Genomic DNA, 27,983 nt, shown 5'->3' on the forward strand with positions numbered 1-27,983 from the left:
AGAAGAGTTTAGTAGGGTATAAGCCAGATGTTGGCAAGTGGGACTAGCCCAGAATGCCGACTTAGTCAGCATGGACAAGGTGGATTGAAGGACCAGTTTCTGTGCTCTATAGCTGTATAACTCTATAAGTGTTGTATAAAGAAACATGAAAAAAAATTATATCAGTGAGAAAACATTCCGTTATTAGGCCACATCCAATGCAAAGCGAGATGTGCGTGTTTTTGTTTAAACTAATTATTCTTCACCAAGATGTGGCAACATGGTGGAAAGTTCAACATTTAGTTTTGGGCCAGTTAGTAGAAAATATTTTTTTTGCCATCAATATCAGTCGATGACCATCTTCAACAAAAGAGAGTCCAATCATCTTTCCCTTGCATTTCAATTGGATTAGTGCCTCAAAATTTACCACTGTCAACATTCTGGGATTGGTTTAAACAGTACTTTGGGGACTCTTGATAGTGGAAAAAACATGTCTTTAATCTGTCCCACCATTCTTTGGTCACAGTGGCACAGCAGTAGAGTTTCTGCCTTACAACAACGGAGATCCAGGCTTAACCCTGACTAGGGGGTGCTGTCTGTATGGAGTTTGCATGTTCTCCCTGTAACCACGTGGATTTTCTCTGGATGCTCCAGTTTCCTCTAACTTTCCAAAGACGTGCAGGTTTGTAGCTTTAGCTTCTGTACATTATCCCTAGTGTGTAGGATGGACCTAATGTACAGGTGATTGTTGGATGGCATGGACTCGGTGGGCCAAAGGGCCTGTTTCCACGTTGTATCTCTAAACTAAAGTAAATTAGGACTGTGGTGGAATTCTCTCTACTTATCTGTGTGACTAACAAAAACAACACAAAAAGCAACTTACCATGTTGTAGGTTGCACATCCTAATTTTGACTCCCCATCTACCATATTAAAGATAATGTTCCTTTTCCGTCACTACACTATGACTGCAGTGCATGCCATATGCAAGAGCTAGTGCAATAACTCACCAGAATTCAGTTAATAACGCCTCCCAAATCTGTAAACTTTACAACCTAGTAGGTCAAATGAAGCTAATATACGAAAATGGTATAGTTCATTACAAAGCACGCCCTTCACTGTTTACAAGGCAAGGTATCAAACAGTATAGAGAATGAATGGGAAATTTAGTATTGGAATAGATGATCAGCCATTACTATATTTATTGGTGGATCAGACTCGAAGGGCAGAATAATCTGCTCTTGCTTCAACTTTTCTATGCTTTTACATCTAATTATGCCACTGATTCTTCTTCATTTCTGAGATAAAATGCTAAAAAAGTTGGAAAAGATTGTGCATATCATCACCTGATGGCACAGTGACAAAGTAGATAGTGCTGCTGCTTCAGTGTTGCAGCAGATTGGGTTCCAAAATGTTAAATTTGGACATTCCTCTTATTGCAGCATGGTTTGCTCCTATGTACCCCTAGTCACTCTGCAGGCCAAATACATTCTGGTTGGTGGGTCAATTGTCACTGAAACCTGTACCTTTGTAGTTGTGTGGTGGGAGAATCAAATGGAGCTGATGAACAGATGTGAAATAATTTGCAACATAGGCTGGGAGGTGATGAATGGAGATCAAAGGGCTGCAAATTCTGGAATCTGATTGGACAGACAGGTGAAATATAGAAATGAATGAGAGGTGTTGTCAATTGGGGACAACAGTGGGAGGGGTGGTATTCAGCAGTGGGAGAAAGGGGGAGGGGTGAGAGTGTCCAGTGGGAGGAGTACGTGAAGGAGGAAAGGGGAAGAAACAGGTTTATAGAGAGTAGGGGGTTTCAGGTTGGAGTTCCTGAATTCCTCCAGAAGTTGTTTTATCAACCCTCTTCTAGTCTTCCCAAGATGCCAGCATCTTCTGACCTTTGTGTCTCAAGAAGAGGGGTATGATGCACTTATTTTAATGTGACTGTCAGCCATGACAAATTGTAAAGAAAGCAAACTTTTCATTACTGAGATTGCTTTAATGTTATAAATAGCACAGATGCTTGCTATGAGGTACATTGACCTGTGGTCAAAAGTAGCTATGAAAGAAGGCAGATAAATTACTGTGAAAGTTCATGCAAATGACAAATGGTTGGAAGCTCAGTGTGTATACATCAATGAGGCAGTGGATGTACTTTTAAAATACAACCTATTTTCTATACTTATACTACAGTTTTAATACTATATAGATAGATAGATGGCTAACTTTATCATAATCACAGCTTCACTTTCTCTCCTGCTCCTCTAACCCCTTGACTCCCCGTTTTTTTGGATCTTGCCTTATTTTGTGGTCAGGGAGATGAACAACTTCAAACAAACCAGGGACAACATTTGTTTTTAGAATGGTTTGATGATCCATGACGAGACCACTTGAAATACTTTTTTTTTTTTTTTGAATGGATGCTCAACAATTGTTACACAGTCTCGTACATGTGACTAGCATAAATGTTGAATGCGAAAACTTCACACAGGACCACTTTTGAATCGAACCCAAAAACCAGTCGGAAAGTGGCCATTTTGTGCTTTTTGAGCTCATTAACAATTCAGCACTAAGTCAGCTAGACAGCTGTCGGAGTGGCATGGTAAATATATATTTTTTTCAGATCTGTTCGCAACCTACATTGAGTTTGATATTTAACCGTTGTGACTGAAAGATTTTTTAAAGGAAATTTGCTCACCAATATGGTTTGCTATCAAACCTTTGGGAAATCCCAGTGAATGAACAGGGTGTGTGGTGTTTTGGTAAAGCAGATGAGTCAGTTTGTGTCCTTCCAATTTTCGTAAATGACTGGCTGTGGAGGAAGACCATTGCTGTTGCCGAACACGGCACTATGTTGAGCTAAATACATTCCCTTGCTCTCTCCCAATTTGTTTCAAATATTTATTCCATTTTCTCTTGAAAGTTAAAATGTCTTTTCTGCTCCAACCATTTCTTACATAAAAAATTTGAAAAAAATCTGTAAATTCTCCACTGCAATGGAAGTAGCTCTTTGTTTTGTATTACCATTTTTTCACAAATACAGCAACATTCTGTTTAATCAATGCTGTTCTCCCTCTTACAGGCCTCTTTGTTTCAGTAGAAATTTAATATTTCTTCATTATTCCATGCCCTAATTATAAAAGCATTATAGCCAGCAAAATTTTCAATTAAATATACAGTATTATCAACACATATTTTCAGCTAACATCTGTTACTGTTTTCTTTTTAAAATGCTTGATGAATTATTTAACATTCATGAGATTCTTGTAATCGGATGAAATGAATGCATAATTCAATGTTCAAAGTTCTTTTTGGTTGTACATTAACAATGTTAAAGAAAAAGCATATTTTATCAAGCATTATTGGATGTACAGCCATAAGGAACTTAGTAATGAATGATGTGTAATGGTAGGTAAAGTGGAGTCACCAGTAGATATTGATTCATTGATTCCTGATCTGAAGTACAGTATATCCACCGCAATTAGGTCTATCTTGCTTCATGCATTATTCAAGAAAGATTCAATATAGAAGATAATAACTGTTTCCAATGGTTGTATGTAATGAAGGGATAATACACATATTGATCTGTTTATTCAGTGCAATAATTCAGAGCTGTGGGTTGGTAATGAACAGAGAATATCTGCAGTTGACTGTATTAAATTGCCATGGGAAAAATAATGGAAAAATGGCACACGATTCCTGTGCAGTTTCTCAATATTATCCTGTTTGGTATAAAGCAGGGTGGCAGCTATCGCTCATCTTCTGAACCTTACGGGTAAACATGTTTGTCACAGTCTCAGTTTCCAAAAAAATAAAGTGCTGATATCCCCATGTAAATAGGTGTGAATTACCATCAAAATAATTATGTTTTTTTTTAAATTTAAATGTAATCATAGGGATGTTATTGACAATTTCATGCTAAGCAAAGCAGATAGATATAACACAAATCAATCTAACATAATTCCATCAAGCGATGCAGATCTTATCATTTTATGAGAAAAAAATTTGTCTAGCTTATAAATATCACAACCTCAAAAGTGATATAACTGATCTTAATTCAAATAAAATGCTTAATGTGATATTTGAAGTACAATAATTTTGTTTTCATTTTATTTATTTCCATTTAGAAGCTGCTACTTGGGTTATCCCTCAAAGTAAGATTGAATGAAAATTACCTTAACAGTTTGAAAGCAGTGTACAGCTTCTTCAAAAATGGTATTTCCGGGAAGGTGTTTTTAAATTAACATCCTAGTACAGATCTTAGAAAATTGAATGCGTTTTGAGTTAACATATTATTTTGGGGGCTGAAAATGAAGTGTTGGTTCAGGTCAATTCATTCTGAGCTAATATTCTGTGGAGCGTGTGGGCCTCACAATATTTATAAAGATAGCCTTGTATGCAACATCATATTTTTCGTTAGAGAAGGTTGGGTTATTGGGATGAGGAGAAGAAAAAAAAAAAAGATCAGATTTGAATAGATCTTTTGAAGCCAAACTTGAGCAGCTGAAGCCCTTGTGATAAATTTAAAATTGGTTATGATACTGCATTTGTAGCACACATTTTCATTGAATATTATAAACGTTGCTGGACAACACTAGTTATTATTATGGGAGGCAGTCTTTCCTGAATTCCTAAGGTATCGGTGCATAGCTGACTGGTTAAAAATAATCTGGGAACACATCTTAAAGGAGCCTTGAGATATTTTGTAATAGTGTTTTGGAGGTGCATTTTCACCATATATTTTTACTAAACAAGATTTTACAGCTAATGAGATGCTTTTGAAATGTAGCTACAATTATACTTCAGAAAGAATATGACCGGTTGGTAAATGGCTAGCTCAGTCGAAAGCAATATGATGATGATCAAATCATTTGCCGGAATGGTGTTGATTCAGGAATAAATATTGTCCATGAAAACATGTTAATACCTTTAAAAATAATGCAAGGAGTTATTTTATATATCCATCTCAGGGAGCAGAGAAGCGTTGGTTGTGTTAATCTCCCTGCCAAAAATCAGCAACCTTCCATCCACACCAAATCCCAGTGCACCAATTAGTCTTGCATATGTTTTGCTGAAGTCTCCAGAGTTTGGCCTTGAACCATGGTCCCTTTGGTCTTACCGATGTAGAGCAGCTAACACCTAGATCAGTGGATGCAATAGATGACATTGGAGGAGGTGCAGGTGAACCTCTGCCTCACCTGAAAAGGCTGCTAGGGTCCTTGGATGGAGTCAAGGGAGGAGGTAAAGCGACAAGTGTAGCATTTCCTGTGGTTGCAACGGAAAGTATCAGGGAGGGGGTGGTTTGGGTGGGAAGGGACGAGTTGACCAGGGAGTTACGGAGGGAGCAGTCTCTGCGGAAAGCTGAAAGGGGAGGAGATGGGAAGATGTGGACAGTGGTGGGATCCCGTTGGAGGTGGCGAAAATGTTGGAGGATTATCTGTTGCATGTGATGGCTGGTGGGGTTGAAGGTGAGGACAAGGGGGACTCTGTCCTTGTTACGAGTTACGGGAGATGGGGACTGAGAGCGCAGCTACGGGACATAGAGGAGACCCTGGTGAGACCCTCATCCATAGTCGAAAAATAGAAGGGAAATAGATGTCACTTTCTAAGTAATACTATCTTTAAAAATGTGTGCACTTGCTCATAATCAAAGATGGCATTTTGACAACAGAAAATCTTTGCACAGTTACTTTCTATCTTTGTTTTTTTTAGTTTTCTTTAGTTGCACAAACAAAGACAGGTTGCAAAGATTGGCACCTTGTACTTTTACTTTTGTCAGTGTGTTTGTGAGGTGATTGGTAAATTGCTCTGTGATTTGCTATTCAGTCGCAGGTTAAACAATGAAAACAAATACTGTAATGGTTGCAGCTCTAGGGTGCCCCATGGTATGCTGCTGAGTACTGAAATAAAGAACATGTAATAATTCTGCCACGTTGAGCACTCCATCTCACAGCGGTTGTCAGGGTGGTGCTGGGAATCACAAGGAAGATCCACAAAAGTGGCTTGGTTCATATTTAGAGTACCTCAAAGCATTGAATTGGAAAGGAGCATTAGCAAAGCGAGAGAGTTAATCTCATGACAATAGTTTATGTTACACTTCACTAACCACAGGGAAAAGAAAATTCAGATGTGGAAATAAGATTTATAAAGTTTTGCATATTGGAAGATGTATCGCAGTGTAATATTTTCAGAGGTTTCGAACATGTTTCTACTTTGTCTGTAGCCAACAGCTCTGTCCTCTCATGCTCTTAGTGTCACAACAACTCTTGAGACCATAAGAAATTATTAAATGACTTATCTCACTGCATAATCTCTTTACAGGAGTTATGGGAGAGAATGTCACCCCCCCCCCCCCCCCCCCCCGCAAACGCCGTTGGGGAAACAGACCCAACGGGTCTGCACTTGGTCTAGTGACACATAAAAGCAAAAATTCTGTGGTGAGCTTTTATAAAGCACTGGATAGGTTTATTGGGCATTTCACAACGGTAAGAGAGCCAAAACATACGTATACATGTTGTTTTTGACACTGAGTAAGCTATCGTGGTTTAATTCAAGGAAATATGTTTCCAAGGAATTTTGATAGAGGCATTCAAAGTCAGGAATAGGGGAAGCAATGGTAATCCAAGGATATGATCATAGATTAATGGAAGCGTTATTGGATAAATGGAGCAGAGGTCATTTGCTGCATAGTTTGGAAGCAAGTATCACTGCATTGGTGTTAGATGTTAGGTTGTTTGCCTTTTGCAGGATTGGATCCCAGAAGCAGGGTTGTTTGGATGAGAAATATTTAGAATCAAGATGGGATAGGCATGAGCAGGAATTGATTATTCAATTTACTGGAGATCGGTGCCCTATAGCAAGAAATGGCTAAGGGAGGCGATTAGTTTCTCCACTGGTAAATGTCCACTGGAGACTGAAGGAGGTGAGGGTGAGTGGGGGATGATCAGGAAACTCAAGGTTGGCAAATGAGGAAGTGGTGATGGTCAGGAAACTCAAGGTTAGCTATTGAGGAACTGGGAATTAGACCCAAGGTGATCTATGGAGTTTGGGGTGGGGTGGTGTGTGTGTGGTGGGGGTTGCTGCGTGGGATGAATCGAATATCAGAAATTGGACTGGAAATAAGTTATCTGACACCTTGTGCTTCAGCAATGATAAATACTGTGCTAAACATCGCTATCTTTTCCTATCTCCATGACCCTTAATTCCCCTGTCTTAAATATGTCCGCCAGATGCTTTATGAGTCTGCCTCTGCAGTTTTCTGATGATAAAACTTCCAAAGATCTATGACCATCTGACAGAAGAAATTTCTGCTCATTTTCTACGTTAAAGGGAAAGCTCATTATTCTGGAACCATGCCTCCTAATTCTAGATTCCCTCTACAAGAGGAAAAATTATCTCAGCATGTATTATGTCAAACTCCATTATGATTGTCCTTGTTTCAGAAGGCTGGGACCAATCAGGTCTAGTAGTCATTAGGAGTTTACAGAGCCAGGAACAATCAGAAGAGTGGGTAATCGGGGGTCATATTGTGAAATTGAAACAAGACCATATTGAAATTCTAGCTTCAATACACTGACATCTCCCTGACAATGTCATTTTGAAGAGTCAAAACCCAAAGAACATTTGTATTACCAGATTCACGATGGACGCTGATAACTATAAGGAACTGATGGTTGTATATTGAAATCTAATTTGCACTTAAAACATATTTTAATGTAATGTATACAAGCCAAAAGAACTAGTCGTTGCGACTATAATGAGGCCGCGACTAGTTCCCAGAATAATATGAAGCAAAGCATGGCCAAAGGGCTCTTCACCTCCAATTTTCTAGAATTGTTTTCATGTATTGGAGAGAAGTGAAAACTGTTGTCAACATGTATGTACTAAGTGTAATGCTTCATCACTAAATATCAAGAGAATTGATCTGACAAAAATGGTGCCCAGAACAAGAAGGTATTTTAGCACGAAGAAAGCCTTTTGTGATAAGTCTGACTATATAAGTCTATCCCATCAATACATGAAATAACCACACAAAAAATGATGGAGTGAGAAAGACAAGGGAAACTCAGAGAAAATAGGCCAGTTTTACATGCAGCACTGTTTCCGTGCCACGAAGGCCTTTTATGGGTCAGGATTTCTTTGTGTGACTATTAACAAAAAATGCCACTTCTGACCCAATAATGTAAATAAAGTAATTGAGGAAAGGTTTAAGATGCAGAAACGAGGAACTGCAGATACTGGTTTACAAAAACAGACACAAAGTGCTGGAGTAATGCAGTGGCTCCGGCAGCATCTCTGGAGAACATGGATAGGTAATATTTTGGGTCAAGAACCTTCTTCAGAGTTTGAAGAAATCTGAAGTCTGAAGAATTTCCCAACCCGAAGTATCACCTATTGATGTGCAGGAAGGATCCGTAGATGCTGGTTTATACCGAACATAGACACAAAATATAGCTTACACCTTCGAGTCTTGGCAACTTTGTAAATCGTCAATGCATCATTTCTAGCGAAAAACATCCTTCCTATTGACAGGTGAGCAAAACTGAACACAGTATTCCAAATACAGCCTCACCAATATTTGCTGTGCTCCTAGATACTTGTTTCATCTATCCGTATACTATTTACTCGATGACCTTCGTGTGAACAAGGAATATCATTACACTCTGATGCATGTGATAGTACAACTAATTGATGACCTATTTTTTATTTAATACACTCTCCTTCAAAAGCATGTTTTATTAAGAATAAGAATGGCCACACAGTCTTGTATGTTGACTCAAAAGTAGCTCTGAGAAGATCTGAATATTTCTGATATTGTGATTTTCTCAGTTTACTTGACCAGATTTGCTTAAATTTTAATTTTCATTGTCTGATAACAAGCTGTATCTTCATGCCCAGCGTTTATAATTCTTGAATCGTCATTATTTTGTGCCCTGTGCTGTTTTAGAATTGTGGTGCAATCTCGGCCGCACAGTGGTTCAGTGGTAGAGTTGCTGCCAGACAGGGGCAGAGACCCAAGTTTGATCCTGACTACAGGTGCTCTCTGTACAGAGTTTGTACGTTCTCCCCTTGACCTGCATGGATATTCTCTGGGAACTCCGGTTTCCTCCCACATTCCAAAGATGTACAGGTTTGTAGGCTAAATTGATTTGGTCAAATTGTAAATTGCCCCTAATGTGTGTAGGATAGTGTCAGTGTATGGGCTGATCGCTGGTCAGCGTGGACTCGATGGGCCAAAGGGCTTGTTTCCGTGCTGTATCACTAATCTCTGAATCTATAACCTCTGGGTGTGGCAGTGAGGTGCCAGTGACTGTACTTATAATTCGTTTCCTGCTGCAAATGAGTTTGAAAATGTTTTGTTGGTACTCTGCTGAGTAAACAGGGTCTGGATGGCCAGTAGCAACAGTTTGATCAGGTCAAGTCAAGTCAAGTCAAGAGAGTTTATTGTCATGTGTCCTAGATAGGACAATTAAATTCTTGCTTGCTGCAGCACAACAGAGTATTGGCATAACACAGAACAGATCAGTGTGTCTATATACCATAGACCATATACATACAGATAAATAAACAGATAAAGTGCAATAGACTGTTATAGTTCAGAGTTTGTATGATGTTGTGTTAAATAGCCTGATGGCTGTGGGGAAGAGTTGTTCCTGAACCTGAATGCACCAGATTTCAGGCTCCTGTACCTTCTGCCTGATGGCAATGGAGAGATGAGTGCGTGGCCAGGATGGTGTGGGTCTTTGATGACGTTGGCAGCCTTTTTGAGGCAGCGACTGCGATAGATCCCTTCGATGGTGGGGAGGTCAGAGCCAATGATGGACTGGGCAGTGGTCGCACCTTTCTGCATTCTTTTCTGCTCCTGGAAGTTCAAGTTGGTGAACCAAGCCACGTTGCAACCAGTCAGCATGCTATGGACAGGGCCGACCTTAAGCCGATTGGACCGATTGCTCCCAATTGGGTTCCGCGCCTAAGGGGGGCCCTGCGCTAGAGTAATCCAAAGGGCTGCTCTAGGATCTTTGGAGTAATCTACTCTCGGCACGGGCAGATCTAACCCGGGTGGAGGGGGGAGAGAGGGGTGGAGAGGGAGTAGAGGGGTGGAGGAGGAAGAAAGGGGTAGGCTGGGAGGGGGGTGTGAGGGGAAATGGAGAAGCGGGAGAGGGGGAGGTCCCTCACGGTCCCACAGCAGCGCTCCCGGCCCTCCAGTCGCCGTGCTTCACGCACACAGCCCTGGCTCACCCCCTCTCTCTCCCCAGGGAGACCCGGTGAACAATACAGGGAGGGCCGGGCCGGGGTTTGGAGAAACTTTACAAACCTCAGCCTCAGCTCACACGCGTTCGCCCGGACCCCGGCATCCGCTCCCGCTGCCGGCCCTCTCCCTTCCTTCTCTCCTTCCCTGCTCCCCCCTGGTCCATCTCTCTCCCTCTCCTTCTCTCCCGTATAATCCCGAGAAGGCCAGACTTCCAGGAGGGGCGAGCGACGCGACGGGAACTCCTCCCTGACCTCCCCCCTTCAGGAGCATTTCCCTCAGAAGAGACCTCCTCCCTTCCCTAACCTCCCTTCACACACACACACACACACACACACACACACACACACACACACACACACACACACACACACACACACACACACACACACACACACACACACACACACCTACATGTTAGGATGGGGCTGAAGCCCAACATTTCATGACTGGACTGGTTTTTCGCCAACAGTTATTGGTTTGCCAAGATCTTGTTAATTAAATAACTTTTTTTTCATTTCACAGTCACTAAAACAAGTGGTATTGTACTTTTCAGAGGTGATCTACACATTTTGTTTGTTACTTGTAGGCTTACATGTATACAATTTTACATTAAATTGTAGCTTGGATCTCTTTGGTCCATTAACTCGCAGGCACTTTATAAGTGCACATTTTGATTACTTTCCATTCTACCATCGAGATATAAAGTCTATAATAGACTTTACTTGTATTTCTATGATTCTACAGACCTTGGCTGGGAACCTGGGGCTCACCAAAATTGTTCCCAATTGGGCCTCGCACCTCCTAAGCCCGGCCCTGGCTATGGATGAGTATCAATTGCTTTTTTAAGCATTATACTGTTGGATCTGGGGGAAAAAGGTAGAGATTGCTTCAGAACCTGACAGCACTGATGATTAGTCAGAGAGAAATGTCTGTCGGGATCAAGGGATCGTGGCACGAATGAATGAGTTGGTGTGTATTTGGAGAGGCACAGGGCTTGCAAAATGGATGATTAATTTGGGGAGTAAAGAGCCTGTCCCACTTGGGCAACCTAATCTGCGAGTTTAGAAGAGTGCCTTCAACCTTCAAACTCGCAGCATGGTCGACAAGAGGCCCTAGGAGGTCCTATGAGTTTGCTGGAACTCTCCTTCATGCTTGAGGGAAGTTCCCGACCTCAGTTAGGTCGCGGAAAATTTTCAGCATGTTGAAAAATGTTCCGCGAGTAAAATTTGGTCGGCATGGGTCTTTTGAACTCGTAGTGCAGTGGCGTGGGGTCGCTATTTACTTACAGGCAGTCGAGGGCAGCCGTCCGCAATCTCCTTCGCTGACGGGGCATTTTGATTGGCTCACTGGAGTTTCAGGACCAAGGAAGACATACTGGTGGGTAAAATGCCCGCTAAACTTTATTAAACTTCTTAAAAGTATCTCCACTCCTTCTCCCCCCCCCTTCTCTCCCCCCCCCCCTATCCCCCCTTCTCTCCCCCTCCTCTCCCCCTCTCTCTCCTTCTCCCCCCCCCTCTCTCTCCTTCTCCCCCCCCCCTCCCCCTGCTCTCTGAAGGACTTACCGTTACTGTGCAGCTGTTTTACCTTCATCTTCATCGCGCAGACAGCGCTCCGCCGCTTTGCCTGGCCCCCGTCTTCGCTTGTGTTTGTGTGTGTGTGTGCGGTCAATCGATCCAGCTCGCAGTTTCAATGCAGACGGGTCGATCCAGCTTGAGGATTTCCAGGTGAGTGCCCTCGAGCTGGAAGGTCGAAGATACTATCTTTAACTGAAGATTCTCTAATCTTTCCTCAAAGGATAAGCCATCATGCTAAGAACTACTCTTGTAAATCTTCTCTGAACTCTTTCCAGTTGTTGTGGGGGGAAATGGGAGGTTGGGGTTTGAAACATGGAGCTCCCAGAATGGAAAATGTGGAGGTTTCATCCAACATCAAAAGGGAGTGATGGTCAAGGATGTGTGAAGATCAGGAGGTGGGGGATATCATTTCATTGCCAGAATGAGTCCTGAAGGATGAATGTGGTATATCTGACAGTGTCACTGCACTGGCAGGACTGAGGTCCCGCTTCAATCCCTGAAGGGCCTATTCCAAGTTTTGTTTTCATTGCTCCAGATGGGATATGACTGGGGAGATGACATTATCCTGCTGTTTCTGTCCTGACAGATGTTTCAGGACATGGTTTTCCCCATAATCCTTGTGCATTCCAATTTGGGAGATCCTCTGATTCAAAATGCTGAGTAAGATATCCATGAATTATTTCTTGAAATACAGGTGCACAACCTTTTATCCGAACATCCAAATAACGAAAAGCTCCGAATAGCGGACATTTTTTCGGTCCTTGAAGAAAGGTCCTTGAAGACGTTCACCGAGGGCGGCCCGCAGAGGTGACAGCGGAACCTCGGTCGGTCCTCGAAGAAAGGGGAACTAAATCCCCATTCATAAAAGAGAAGGTGAGGGTATATTGCGCGGGAGGGTTAATAATTGACAATCTGCTGCTGCCTGCCCGCTGAGTTAAAAAGTTCTCACGGTAGACAGTGTATCGTGTGTCTTGCGTGGGAACTTTTTAACTCAGCGGGCAGGCAGCAGCAGATTGTCGCTCCCTTCAGTTTCACCCCACCTACACCCCTCTGCTTCCCGGCCATGTGTGTGACCCCTTCCCTCCCCTCTCCAGCTCCCCGCCCATTGCACCGGCGCGGGGGCTTTGCACTGTCTTCACGTCGGTGATGCCAGCAGGTCAGTGCCAGTCACCGGAGACGTCAAGACCAACGGGACATCGACCCCCAGGCCCACTGCAAGCACGGAGGTCCCAGAGACCCACAGCCAGCAGCAGCGCAGCCCCGTTCCAACTCCAGAGGAACACGCTCCCCGTAGGGACAGAAGCTGATGGTGTGCAAAGTACGTCTTGTTCTTGGGGTTGCGGATGAGGGGGCGCAGCTCGGGCTGTGATGTCTCCGGCCACCCCCCTGTACAGGAGCTGAGACGTCCTGTACAGGGGGGTGGCCGGAGACGTCAGGACCAACAGGACACCGACTGCAAGCACGGAGATCCCAGAGACTCACAGCCAGCAGCAACTCTAGCCCAGCCCCGCTCCAACTCCAGAGGAACCCGGGTTGCGGATGAGGGGGCGCAGCTCGGGCTGTGGGTGAACTGCCACTTGTCGCTGTAGCGGCCCATCGGGGAGCAGGTACCTGTTGGTCCTGACGTCTCCGGCCACCCCCCTGGACAGGAGCTGAGGCACGTCAGGACCACCAGAAGCCTCTCCCCGATGGGCCGCTACGGCGACAAGTGGCAGTTCGCCCACAGCCCGAGCTGCGCCCCCTCATCGGGACACCGACCCCCAGGCCCACTGCAAGCACGGAGATCCCAGATCAGCAACTCCAGCCCAGCCCCGCTCCAACTTCAGAGGAACACGCTCCCCGTAGGGGCAGAAGCTGATGGTGTGCAAGGTACGTCTTGTTCTTGGGGTGGCGCAGCTCGGGCTGTGGGCGAACTGCCACTTGTCACCGTAGCGGCCCATCGGGGAGCGGATTCCTCTGGAGTTGGAGGGACAGGGAGACACAGCGGCTTTTGAGAATGGTGGGCAATCACTTCCAAAGTTCTGCCCACACAGTCAGTACACCTCTCCTACACTTGTCTCCCGCACTAAGATCATCTTGCAGAGAATGATCCCAGCCTAACCCTCCCTATTCTCTCCTATTCTGCAAGAAAAAACTACATTGAAGACTCAAACTCGCGATCGAGTAACTGCCGGGATCGAGGCGCAAACTCGCGACCTTGAGGATATGAGCCGAGCACTCTACCACTGAGCCAGCCGTTAAAATCTACGCTAAAAATCTTCCATTCTGAAAGCTGAAAAATTCCGGATTACGAAAAGTGTCTGGTCCCAAGGCTTTCGGATAAAAGGTTGTGCACCTGTACTTCAAAACATAAAATCCTGCAGCATAGTCAATAAGTCCTTTTGCCGGCTGTGTCCACAGTGATAATCAGACCCATATACTGTATCACTACATGAACCCCTTTATTTTATTCACCCCTCATTATCATCAACCCCTCCAGATTCTACCTCTCACCTGCCCACTTTATTGTGGTCGTTTATCCTACCTAGTCACAGGACAGTGGGATAAAAACCGGAGAAACCAATGGAAACGTGTTCACATGAAGAACATGCAAACTACACATTGACAGCTCTGGAGGTCAGGAAAGATATGAGACTAGAGTTCTACTAGCTGCAAAGCTGTGCCGCCCTAGTCTATGAGCCTGCAAGTCGCATTCAGTTATAGTAAAAGTTTTATTAAACCTTTAATTTGATAAAGTAAAAACTATTTTAAACCATCGATCATTTGCATATAATGTACTGATTCTTTCATGGTAATATTTTGAAGTTAATCTTCAATGCATTTATTTATCTATAAACAAATCTGAGTAATATTTTCCCTCTATATGTATGGGCTTTAATTGTTAGTATGAACTAGGGCATGGAAAAAATGTACAGAATTCAGTTCAAAACATTTTTACGTTAATGTTATGACTTGGGAGATATAATGTGCCCTGTCAGCAGAAATCAGAAATGTATGTGTACAGAAAATGATCTATTGAAATTCATCAGAAAAATCATGTATTGCACATAATGAACACGCTACAGATTGATAGTAATGTATGCATTGGACATGAAGTTAGAAGATTAGTTGTTGGCCTACTCAGAAACTGTAATTGATCAGAAGATTGGAATTCTCTTCCCCAGTGAGAGTTAAGAGGTTTAGCCAGTGATTACATTCGAAACGGGGATTGGCATTTTTGTGCCTATTGGAGGAATAATGAAAATGGAGCACAAAATGGTGATGGAGATTGAAACTCACCTCTGATTTTTGTCTACCTCTGCTTCAATTATGTTATCAGTCGACACGGGAAAGATTTGGGGGAAAAGCAAGTGTTGCCAGGGTTTTATTGCAGCTGAAAGCTGTGCTGAGTTGGTTGTCTTGCTATTCATATAATATAATAGGTCCAGACTTCACACTTACAATTTCTGTTCTTGTCAGTTATTTGTTATTGAAAACAGTACCCTGCACTTCTTAACTATATTTGTTCGAAATTAAGCTGCAGCAAAAATTATATTTAGATTTGTTAGAATAATAAAACTACATACAATTTGAAAGCAAAGTTTGCATTATTACCATCTGAGAGTTTTCTTTTGAAATAGGAGGAGTAGAATATCACAAGCTGGTGGAACATGCGACTGCTATTTTACACCCAGTTAGTTTATATTACACAGGACTACCTGCAAATCAATTTCTCTTTTAATGCTTCAGAACGTCTGGACTGTAAAATGTCTTTACATTTTTTTGTGAGGCTTTTGGCAGAAAGGATCACTGAGCTGTAAGTAGAACATTTCAAGATCTTAGGCCTGTGTATTCACTGGTGTTTCTTAAATGATGGAAAATATATTTTATTTAGCTTTTTATGTTCATGGTGCAGATTAAGCAAGCATTTTTTCCACTATTTGATGGTCTTTGAGGAGTTGGTGGTGAGCCATCATCTTGAAATTTGCAGTCTTTCGATGAAAGTAATAATTCAGAGCTATTTGGAAGAGCTTTAGAGGATTTGGATCCAGCAATGATGAAGGAATGGAAAACAATTTCCTGGTCAGGATGTTGTGCAAATGGAGATAAACCTGCAGGTGGTTGTGTTTCTATGCATCTGCTGCCAGGTGGTGATGTTGGAGTAGCTTGTGTCGGGTGCTGCATTTTATAGATTGGTCATAATTACATAAGTGATAGGAGTTGCATTAGGCCATTCGGCCCATCAAGTCCACTCCGCCATTCACTCATGGCTAATCTATCTCTCCCTCCTAACCCCATTCTCCTGCCTTCTTCCCATAACCTCTGACACCTGTACTAATTAAGAATCTATCTATTTCTGTCTTAAAACATTTCCACTGATCAGTTAATTCCAAAAAGGAAGAAAGATTCTAAGAGGAGTAAGAGGTGACCGTGGCTGACAAGGGAAGTCAAGGGTAGTATGAAAATAAAAGAGAAGAAGTATAACATAGCGAAGATGAGCGGGAAGCCAGAGGATTGGGAAACTTTTAAAAAGCAACAGATAACTAAAAAGGCAATACGGGGGGGAAAGATGAGGTACGAAGGTAAGCTAGCCAAGAATATGAAGGAGGATAGTAAAAGCTTCTTTAGGTATGTGAAAAGGAAAAGATTAGTTAAGACCAAAGTTGGACACTTGAAGCCAGAAACAGGTGAATTTATTATGGGGAACAAGGAGATGGCAGACGAGTTGAACAGGTATTTTGGATCTGTCTTCACTAAGGAAGACACAAACAATCTTCCAGGTGTACTAGTGGCCTGAGGACCTTGGATGACGGAGGAACTGAAGGAAATTCACATTGGCAGGAAATTGTATTGGGTAGACTGATGGGACTGAAGGCTAATAAATCCCCAGGGCCTGATGGTCTGCATCCCAGTGTACTTAAGGAAGTGGCTCTAGAAATCGTGGATGCATTGGTGATCATTTTCCAATGTTTAATAGAATAGGGGTTAACAGGTCCCTATCAGAATGGCAGGCAGTGACTAGTGGGGTACAGCAAGGCTCGGTGCTGGGACCGCACTGTTTACAACATACATTAATGATTTAGATGAAGTGATTAAAAGTGACATTAGCAAATTTGTAGTTGACACAATGCTGGGTGGCAGTGTGAACTGTGAGGAGAATGGCATGAGGATGTTGGGTGATTTGGACAGGTTGGGTGAGTAGGCATATGCATGGCAGATGCAGTTTAATGTGGATAAATGTGAGGCTATCCACTTTGGTGGCAAGAACAGGAAGGCAGATTATTATGTGAATGGTGTTGTTTGGAAAAGGGGAAGTACAATGAGATCTGAGTGTCATTATTCGTCATTCACTGAAAGTAAGCATGCAGGTACAGTCTGCAGTGCAGAAAGCTAATGGCATGTTGGCCTTCATAACAAGAGGAGTTGAGTATAGATGCAAAGAGGTCCTTCTGCAGTTGTACAGGGCCCTAGTGAGACCACACCTGGAGTATTGTGTGCAGTTTTGGTCTCCAAATTTGAGGAAGTACATTCTTGCTACTGAGGTAGTGCAGCGTAGGTTCACGAGGTTAATTCCTGGGATGGCAGGAATATCATATGTTGAAAGAATGGAGCGACTGGGCTTGTATACACTGGAATTGAAAAGAATGAGAGGGGATCTTATTGAAACATATAAGATTATTAAGGGATTGGACACGCTAGAGGCCGGAAACATGTCCCCGATTTTGGGGAAGTCCAGAACCAGGGGCCACAGATTAAGAATGACGGGTTGTCCAGTTAGAATGGAGATGAGGAAAACGTTTTTTTCCCAGGGAGTTGTGAATCTGTGGAATTCTCTCAGAAGGCAGTGGAGGCCAATTCCCTGGATGCTTTCAAGAGAGAGTTAAGGGCCAGTCCCACTAACGCGACTTATCAGCGACTGTCTTCAGCCTTCAAGCTTGGGGGCATTCGCCTGAAAAACCCCGAGCTGGATTGACCGTCAGCGATAAAATCGCGAGCTCCCCTCCCCCGCAAAGGTGGGGGCCAAGGAAAGTGGGGGAGCGCTGTCTGAAATGCACACCCGCGATGAACAAGAGGGTAAAAGACGGCTGGCACAGTAACAGTAAGTCCTGTAGAGAGCGCAGGGGATGGGTTGGGGGGGGGGGGTGGGGGGAAGAGAAGAGGGAGAAGGAGTGGAGACCCTTTTAAGAAGCCAGACAACTTTTAATAAAGTTTAGCGGGCATTTAACATTACCGGTCGGTTTACTAACTATTTTGTTTCTCAACGAGCTTTACCTTCGATTTCCTTCGATTACCTTTGATTGCCATTGATTACTTACGATAGCATTACGACCTACCATGATCTACCTCGACTAAACCTACGAGTAAAGAAATATAGTTTTTTTCCATGGCGATCTTTTTTTACTCGCGCGCATTTTTCAGCATGTTGAAAAAAACGCTGCAACTTAGCTGAGGCCTCGAGTACGCGGGGACTACGCTCAAGCATGAAGGAGAGTTACAAAAACCTCCTAGGACCTCGTGTCGACCATGCTGCAAGTTTGAGTCGAGGGCAAACTCATCTAAACTCGCTAATTAGGTCGCTGCAGTGGGACAGTCCCTTTAGATAGAGCTCTTAATGATAGAGTCAAGGGATATGGGGAAAAGGCAGGAACGGGGTACTGATTGGGGATGATCATTCATGATCACAGAGAATGGCTCGAAGGGCCGAATGGCCTACTCCTGTACCTATTGTCTATTGGCCTCCAAAGCCTTCTGTGGTAAAGAATTCCACAGATTCACCACCCTCCGACTAAAGAAATTTCACCTCATCTCGTTCCTAAATGAACGTCCTTTAATTCTGAGGCTATGACCTCTAGTCCTCAACTCTCCTAGTGGAAACATCTTCTACACATCCACTCTATCCAAGCTTTTCACTATTCTGTATGGTTTCAATGAGGTCCTCCCTCATTCTTCTAAACTCCAGCAAGTATAGGCTCAGTGCCAACAAACGCTCATAATAGATTAGCCTACTCATTCCTCGGATCAGTCTCGTGAACCTCCTCTGGACCCTCTCCAGAGCCAGCACATCCTTCTTCAGATATGGTGCCAAAAATTGCTCACAAATATTCCAAATGCGGCATTGCCAGCGCCTTAAAGTGCCTCAGCATTACATCCCTGTTTTTGTATACGAGCCCTATTGAAATAAATGCTAGCATTGAGTTTGCACACATTTTTGACATGAAGTGCTGATGGAGGAAATGGATGTTCAAGGTGCCAACCTAGTGGGGTGGTGTTGAGCTTTGAGTGTTGTAACAGGTGTGCTCATTCAGGCAATTGAAGAGTACCGTATGCCTGATTTGTGCCTTGGAATGTCTCTGGAATATCAGGATGCGATCACTCACTGTAGAATGCCCAGCCTCTGACTGGTTCTTGAAATCTCTCTTGTTAAGGACGGTCATTCCCTGGCATTTAGTGTTGCTTGACCTTTATGTGCTTTTGCCTGAATGTTGTTTGGATCTTAATACATCACCGCATAGACTATTTTATTTGCTGAGAAATTAAGAATGGACTTGCACATTATGAAATCACCTGAGATCTTCCCATAAACAATGCTACTGAAAATCATTGATGAGGCAGCAGATGTTGACACTATGGCAAAGTGAACAATACCTGAGGAAATTGTAGCGATATTCTGGGCCTGAGATAATTAAACTCCAACATTTTCCTTTATATAGGATATGACTCCATCTATGGATTTGACTGCATGCGTTTACTTATTTTCCAATGACTTCAGTTTCATCAGGGTTTATTATTGCCACTCTATATCAAATGCCACATGATGTCAGGTATAGTCATTCTAATCTCAACTTTGTAATTCGGCTCTCTGATCTGTTTCAACATGTTTTTGATGATGGTTGGAGTCAATTGATTCTGGTAAAACACAAACTAGGCATTGGCAAACCAACTACAAGAGAATGGTTGAAAGGTAAATTCTGAATAAAATGGAATAAAATCAAACAATGCTGGAGGTACTCAGAAGACCAGGCAGCATCTTTGGAGTGAGAAATTGATTTACCATTTCATATTGATTATTATTGGTCATTAGAGAAATGAGAAAGCAAGCATGTTATGAGCTGCAGGAAAGTGAGTGGGAGGTGGCGAGAACATGGGAAATATCTGATGCAGTGGAATACAGGAGAATCCAGGTGAGCCCAAATGCATGCAATGTTGTCAATAGCAATTGGATACAGTTTGTGAGGTGTATATATATATATATTGCACCAGTATAATTTCATAATTATGTATAATATTGCTTATCTTCAGTTTTCTTTTCAATCAAGCACAACCAGTATTCCTTGTAATTTATATTGATTAAGGTGTATAATACCTAAGCCTTTATCCGAATGTTTGTCAATCTTAACTGATCTGTTTGACGGAGGGAGACAAAGAGTGTAGAATTGATAATATTCTGTTGAATCTGTGAGATGCAGATCACAACAGTTTCTGAAAATATTAAGTGGAGGTTTTTCACACCATATTATCTATGTATTGCTGTATTTATATTTAAATGTGTTCCTGTTAAATTCAGAGAATCATAATTGGTGTCATTCTGCCAAGCACTCGTATACAGTAAGCAGGTGATTTGCTTATAGGATCAAATTATCTTTAAGTTAACACAAACGACACTCCTTGTCAAAGAATCATAGTAGTGGAAAGTTGATCTTTTACCTCAAAAATCCCATCACATCATAGATGATGTCTTAGTTTTGTTACTATCTTGTGATGCCCTTCTGAATATTGTATATGTTGTATTAAACATGGTTAATGATGATAAAAGGTGAATAGTAAAACATTAATCTACAATAGATTTCTGACAATAATTGCTATCAATACCAAAATAAATTAATGCATAGCCTGAATTTCTACAATAAATGCAGCCTAAAATTTCTAAAATATTTAGCTGAAATGTCGATAATAAAGTCACAGTCCATTCTTACTTTCTATGTTTATATCCAATACATAACACTATGAACACTGGCATGTTCAAAGATTTGTATCTATGAAATAAAAGCTTTTTGACGTAATGTGAATATATTGTTGCACAAATTTAGCGGTAAATAGGACTTTTTTCTGTGTCTTATTGAATATTAAATCTCACCAATGTGCAAAATAGTTTGTGTGTTGTAATTGCTTTGTAGACTGTTCCACTTTCTTTAAAGATTACGAGGCACTCAGGTAAGTCATGAATGGGCACAAACATGAAGAAAAGATCTGAAATTGTGTTTAGTTATAAAATGAAATGACAACTAAAAATAAATTGAGAGGCATCCACAATCTTTATCCATTTCACAACTCATATTAAGCAGGATTACTAGGAAAAGCAAAGTTTGCTGTGGATCATTGGAGGAGTGGGGCACATGGTCAGTAGAGAAGTCAAAAAGGAGGAGGTGGGCTAAGAGATCAGCAAACAACTTGATAAATGTAGATCTGGAGTATTATATTGGGTCAGGACTAGGACCAGGCAGGAGATTGGTCGTGCTGTTGAGATTGAATAGAGGATAAGAATGGAAGGTGTGATGGAAAGAAAAGACAAAAAGGAAGTAGATAAGTGCAATTTATTGAGGTTTTGATGATGTGGCACAGGTCACCATGCCTGGGATTCCCTGTGATTAATTCGGAAACAGGTTTCTTAAATGTCGTAAAGGTAAAGGTGGTTAACTCCATCAATCACCTCGACACATCGGATTCCACTATTTGTTAGCAATTAAATTAAGGAAGATCGAGAAGGAAATTACTCTCTGATGATATGTATAATATAAAGGCATGTATTCAACAACATTCAGCTAAACAATACATTAAAGTTAAGTATGCCATTTCTCCAGCCATTCAGCACCTCATTTAATTGTGAATGTGCATCTAAATGTAATATCATAAGTGTTTGCCAATTATCCAGAGGCAGTATTTACGTACCCAGTTTTAGAAACTGAGTTCTTACAAATTTGCACCAATAACTTATCAAATAGATATAAAAGATAGGAGGGATAATCATTTTTTTTTCACCCAGTTTTAAATAATACATGAAAAGATGGGGGCAACGAAAACCCTTGTCACATGGAATGTCTCTTCTGTGATCTTATAAAGTAATCGCTAGTCATAGAGTCAAACAGCATGAAAACATGTCCTTTAGCCAAAATTGCCCACGCCAACCATATTCCCCATCTACACTAGTGCCATCTACCCATATAAACATTTCCTGTCCGTGTATCGATTCAAATGTTGTCATTGTACTTCCCTCAATTACCTCCTCTGGCAGCTCGTTCCATTAACTCACTATCCCCTGGTTCCTATTAAATCTTTCCCCTCCAATCTTAAACCTATGTCCACTGGTTTCTTGATTTTCCAATGCTGGATAAAATACTCTGTACATTTACCCTATTCATTTCCGTCATGATTTTACACACCTCTGTAAGATTATCCTTCAGCCTCCAGCATTCCAAGGAATAAAGTCCTAGCCTGCCCAACTTGTCCTTGTGGCTTAGACTTTCAATCTCTGGAAACATATTTGTAGATCTTCTCTCCAGCTTAACAACATCCTTCCTATAGCAGGGTGACCAAAACGGAACACGACACTTCAAATGCAGCCTTGTATTGGAGGGTATGAGGAAGCTAGTTTGCTCACAAAGGCAGAATGGTCCAATGGCTTCCATGCCTATCATAACCTTCTTTGAATCTGCATTGTTCTTTTCCTCTTGATGTTTGTCCTTCGTGCTGATGATGACTAATTGGGACGGACATGGCATAGAAACTGCACCTTACAATGAATAAACTGAGCATTGTTAGGCTTTTTATTTGTTTTATTTTAAAGTTTGTAAAAATCAAGATGAAATTATGTAGAAAGTTTATGGTTCAAATCATTCCACGCAATTTGGTAAGTTGAAATCACCATAAAAATCAATGCAACAAACAATTAATATAAAATATTTTTTAAAGATTATGAATCTCATTATATTGATCCAACTGACTTATTCAGAGGCATAGAAGCAGATTATGTGGCCCACCATGTCCACACCAATCATGAATGACCTCTACTAATCTCACCTACATTTGGCTAGAAGCCTTGTATGCCTTGAAAATCCAAGTACTTGTCCACATACTTTTTAATGTTATGAGAATCTCTGCCTCCAGAAGCCCCCCAGACAGTGCATTCCAGATTTCAACCATCATTCCAGCATAGGAACTTCCTTCTTTCATCTATTCTGAACCTTTTGCTTAACCTATGTCCCACAGTGTCAGACGTTTGCTACAGTAAAAGGTTTCCCATTATCTGCCCTCTTGGTGTTGCGCAGAGAAAGAAGAACAGTAAAGTTTAATTGCTCTGGCTTATTTGTGAATCCAATCACTGAAAACTACCCTTTGAAATGCAATCTACTCAGTTGAATCAGTGATCTGGGTACATGGTCCATTGTCTATGACTTAGAACAATTATAGTTGAGTAAAAATGCTAGTTGCAATAGTGCCACATATGTTAAATTATCATTGGTCAGAATTAATAATCCAGAGTCATCATTTCAATTCCAGATGTGGCACGTGCCTCTTATAATGTGGTAACCAAAAATGTTCACAATACTCCATGTGCAGTCTTACCGTTGTTTTGTAAAGTACCAAGATAATGCTAAATGCTTTTGTAAAGTAGCAATACAAGACATTCCTTCATTGTTTCTGGGCCCAGTATTATAACACACTGCCCAGCAGCATTGTGGACAATATCCTTCCCAGAAAGAATGCAGCAGATCAGGAAGGTCATTTGTTGCCAGCTCCTCAAGAGTAATTATGGATGGGCTTTAATTTTGGCAAGAATCCCCCAAAACATGATGAATAGAAAAATAAAAGCAAAAAGACTTGGCTTGTCAGGATATCCATGACCAAAATAAAAGGAGATATCTGTATCAGAGTAATAACTGCTCTCTGCAAAATGACCTGTGTAAAACTGGCATTGCATGAAAAAAACATTTAACTTGAATCCTGAATTTTCCAGACCTTTTGCTTCGCTGTAGCGCCCCTAACATTCCAAAAACCATTTTGGCTCTTCAGAAAGAGAGATTGAATATTGAGCAGCAGTTGGGAGAAGTACTAATGAATGGGGGGAAAGCTAGAGAAAAAAAAACATGATATGTGGAGATTGCTTTTTGAAGGTTATGAAGGATGAATGAAGGAAAAGGGATTTAAGCGAAGAATTTGGGAATTTTGGGGGTGCAGCAGCTGAAGACCCTTGAAAACACAGTGGTGTAGCCATGTGGATGGGCTGCATTAGTAAACAGAAATGGTTGGTCAATGCATGGGGATTTAGTACGGAACCCTTGGATTTTGATGTTGTATTAGAGAAGTCAAACACTGGCAAAATGTCAATGAGGCTTAAGAAAAATCTTCTGCACTATTGAATAAGAGACTTCAGTCTTATATCAGCTTAGTGTCTACTTTTAATTAAACAGTTGTCGGATAAAATCATGCAGAGCAAATAAATAACTGACTTATTGTAATAAAGGAAACACTTGTGCCTGTTCATGACAGACAATTGTACGTACTTCAATTAAATGTGATATATTATATATAAACCTATAATTTGTTTGTAGGCTTTTGTAAGATAATGATAATAAACATAGAACCTCCCTTTCTCAAGTATATTATGTAATCTTTGGTGTTAAATACAATGACATGTATTGTTTAAACTAAATTCACAAACCTAATAATCCATTGCCATGTTATTATGCAGGCAAAGGTCCAGAAATGCTTTATGCTGGACAAAACCTCAATGATAATGAGTGGCACACTGTCCGTGTAAGTCGTCGAGGGAAGTATCTCAAGCTGATAGTGGATGAATTACAACCCGTTGAAGGTAATAAAAGCGTTTGTGGATTTATGACTTTCAGATGGAATCTCACGTTTCAGCATCATTAGTAGCTGCTGACCATGTTTGCTTTCTAGGAAAACCATTCTTTGCACTTGAAAATATATTTAGTGCTTTGTAATGTGATGAGCAGATATTTAATGTGCCATTGGTTCTCCTCCAAATTCTTCATGGCTGAAATGGTTATTTGGCAAATTAGATGAATATGTACACCAGCCACAGACAATGTCACAACAAGAGGAATACATATCATGGGGAAATTATAAAATCAAAGATGCCATGAATTGTTTTGCGTTTGAGCTAAATTACAATATCCATTATATATGAAAGCTATTTATCCATCTATTTATCTGCCCTAATTCATTTTGAAGGCTGTTTGCTTTGATGCTTTACTCAAAATGGAAACATGCCAAAACATGTTTCCTGAGGCATTTACTAGAGTGTGTAACATTGTACAAGAGGAGTGACAATGGTCCCGTGAAGCAAAAACCTTATTTTCTCTCAGGCGGACAGTCTTCACGTCCCCACCGTTACCCCACTGTGAATGGCCTTCATTTTGCATCAGTCATCTAGGCTGGACCAATGTAATGATACAATCTAAATACTCAACTTTGTGATTCAGAACATCTCCACTGTGTTTTTCAAGGTTGCCTTTGGTCTTCCCTTCAAAGGCAGCAGCTCTGATGAATATTTTGCAGGAATTCAGAAAACAGACACTGCAGAAGATTAGTTGATATTACTCTATAAAAGCAGATCTTTATGAATCTCAACTTGAAATATGTATTTTGTTTTGGCTGATATTTCTACGTTGTGAGCAAGTAGACACTGTGATGGGTAGTAATGCAAAAGAGAAAATGTGTGGGACTGTGAGGAAATAGGTCATTAGGGCTGAATATAATGGAATCAGAGTAAGGTGAGTTGTTCATAGACAATGGTTGCCTGGTTCATCTCCTCCTCCTATGTCTCTTGCTCTTCAGCTGCATATTTTGCAACATCCTCACCCACATGTGGGTAAAATAAAATGGCTGTGAATCTTGAGGCAAAAACTCAAAAGTGCTAGAGTAACCCAGTAGTTCAGGCAGCATCTCAGGAGGACATGGACAGATGATTGTTGGTTGGGGATCCTTATTCAGACTGATTGTAGTAGGCGGGAAAAAGTTGGAAGAGAGGTGATAGATTCATACAGGTGTGGAAAGTTGATTGCAATGTGGGTGGACAAAGGGCGGAGATGAAAAGAATATAAACGATGAGGAGTGAAGAAGTGTGATATGTGAGGCCTGAGAGAATGGATGTCGGTGGAAGAGGATGGAAAGATAATGTTCATACCATTGATTTGAATGCTTCCCTAGTGAAATATGAGATGCTGTTCCTCCAGTTTGAATGTGGCCTCGCTCTGGCAGTGGAGGAGGCCCAGGACAGAAAGGTTGGCATGGGAAGGGGAGTTCAAATGGTTAGCAGCCGGGAAATCCAGCAGGCCTTGACAGACTGAGCTCAAGCTGTTGACAAAATGGTATGCTTGGTCTTGGCGATATAAAGGATGTTGTATTGGGAGAACTGAATGCAGTAGATGAGGTTAGACGTGAACCTCTGTCTCATCTGGAAGGACTGCTGTGCTCCCTGGATGGAGGTGAGGGAAGAGGCATGGGGACAGCTGTTACATCTCCTGCAGTTGCAGGGGAAACTACCTGGGGAGGGAGTGGTTTGGGTGGGAAGGGATGAGTGAATCAAAGTGTTGTGGAGGCAGTGGTCTCTCTGGAAGGTGGGGATGGGAAGATGTGTCTGGTGGTGGGATCCACCACTGGATTGTATTTCCTGATATGGCCTCTTTAGATAGGTGAGATCAATGCTATCTGTCTGTACTCCAAGAGGCATGCCTATTTGGAAGCAGCTGGTTTATGCCTTGATGCCCAAACCAATATAATGTCCAGCACTATTTTCACCACAATCACTGTATACATTTGTACGCTTGTTTTAAACCAGTTCAGCATCCCTGGCAACAAACTGCATGTGCTATGAAACCAAATTTTATAGCCTATGTATTTTCAGCTTCAAGTTCAAAAAATAATTTTAATGAAATAATTTTGAGTAATTTAAACAATACCAAGAACATAACTTTAAAAACATCCAGATGTTGTACCCATATATTGTTCCTAGGCCATACTTATCGGCAGATGTTTTGATCGCCACGTTTGGCTGCCATATGTTTTTTTGGTCAGGAGACAACATACGCCCCAGTTTTCTTCACTGAATGATGACCGATAGCTGCGCTGTTGGATTTTCTGGAACTGCCCCTTTAATTTCCTGATCTTATAAATTCTAATTTATATTAGAATTTATTTTAAAATTGTTCTTAATTGTTCTTTTGCATGGAAAGGCCAGGAAGGGAAGCAGCACAGGAATTAAACTGGAAAACTGTTGGTGATATTATAACTATGACTGTTTAGAGGGATTGTTAAATCTCTCCATGAAGCAAGAGCACAGTGTGAATGGGGAATGCAGTTATATCGCTTGAGATTGGAGTGGAGTTTTTACTGCTTGATTCATTTGGTTGGCCGTTGTAACTGCACACATTAAACAGGTACTCAGCCAGGAAACTGAACAATTCCTGTGATGTTATTGGCCCCTCAGAGGAGCAACCATTGCAGACATCTGCTCTGAGATAACGGTAAAGAAGAGGACAACACTGATTACTATAAATCAGTAACTTCCCTTGGTGAGACCTGGTGGACCAGCATGATCCCCATTCAAAGTAACTCATTGTCTGCTCTTGCAGATAACCGCCAATCTCTCATCCTCTCCCAACCTACCAAAATAACTCACATTAATAGCTCATAATACTAAGAGTCATCCACCTGTGCACTGCATGCTGTGGGCTTGCCCAAGGCCAAACACATGCTTTAGGATTGTTGGAGAGAAGCCTGAGGACGACAGTTCCCATTAGGATTGAATGATCACTGGTCATTGAAAAAAACCAAGGCCTCTTGGGAGTTAAACCCCCCTCTCATTAATTTAGTTGGGCTGTGGAGTTCCTAGGTGTCATGCTGGACATACTTGCTGAATGCTATTTTTGGAAACAAAAGCGAAAACAAATGTCTACTGCATTTCACCATTTAATGTCCTAACTTATGTGACATAAAATAATTAAAGAGATGGAAGTTAGATGTAAATTTAATTTCGTAGCAAGGACCAATCAACAACATGGGCATGCAGAAAATCTGGCAGTGCAGTCTATTGGTGAATAAATCAACATTGATAGTTTGCAGATACTTGTGGAAAATAGCATTTTGGGAAAGGTCATTACATCATCTGATCACTCAG

At 41.6% G+C, this 27,983-nt stretch overlaps 1 protein-coding gene across 33 annotated transcripts in view; it reads left to right on the plus strand.

Moving 5' to 3' along the window:
* nrxn1 (neurexin 1) overlaps positions 1 to 27,983 on the plus strand; it is a 1,413,544-nt gene that overhangs the window by 797,609 nt on the left and 587,952 nt on the right. For all 33 annotated transcript variants that reach the window (XM_033025243.1, XM_033025244.1, XM_033025241.1 and 30 more), the window contains one exon: positions 24,531 to 24,653. In XM_033025243.1, the coding sequence (XP_032881134.1) occupies positions 24,531 to 24,653 (123 nt within the window). The remainder of the gene's footprint in view (positions 1 to 24,530; positions 24,654 to 27,983) is intronic.

This window comes from Amblyraja radiata, chromosome 8, assembly GCF_010909765.2.
Source record: "Amblyraja radiata isolate CabotCenter1 chromosome 8, sAmbRad1.1.pri, whole genome shotgun sequence".
Lineage (NCBI taxonomy): Eukaryota > Metazoa > Chordata > Chondrichthyes > Rajiformes > Rajidae > Amblyraja > Amblyraja radiata.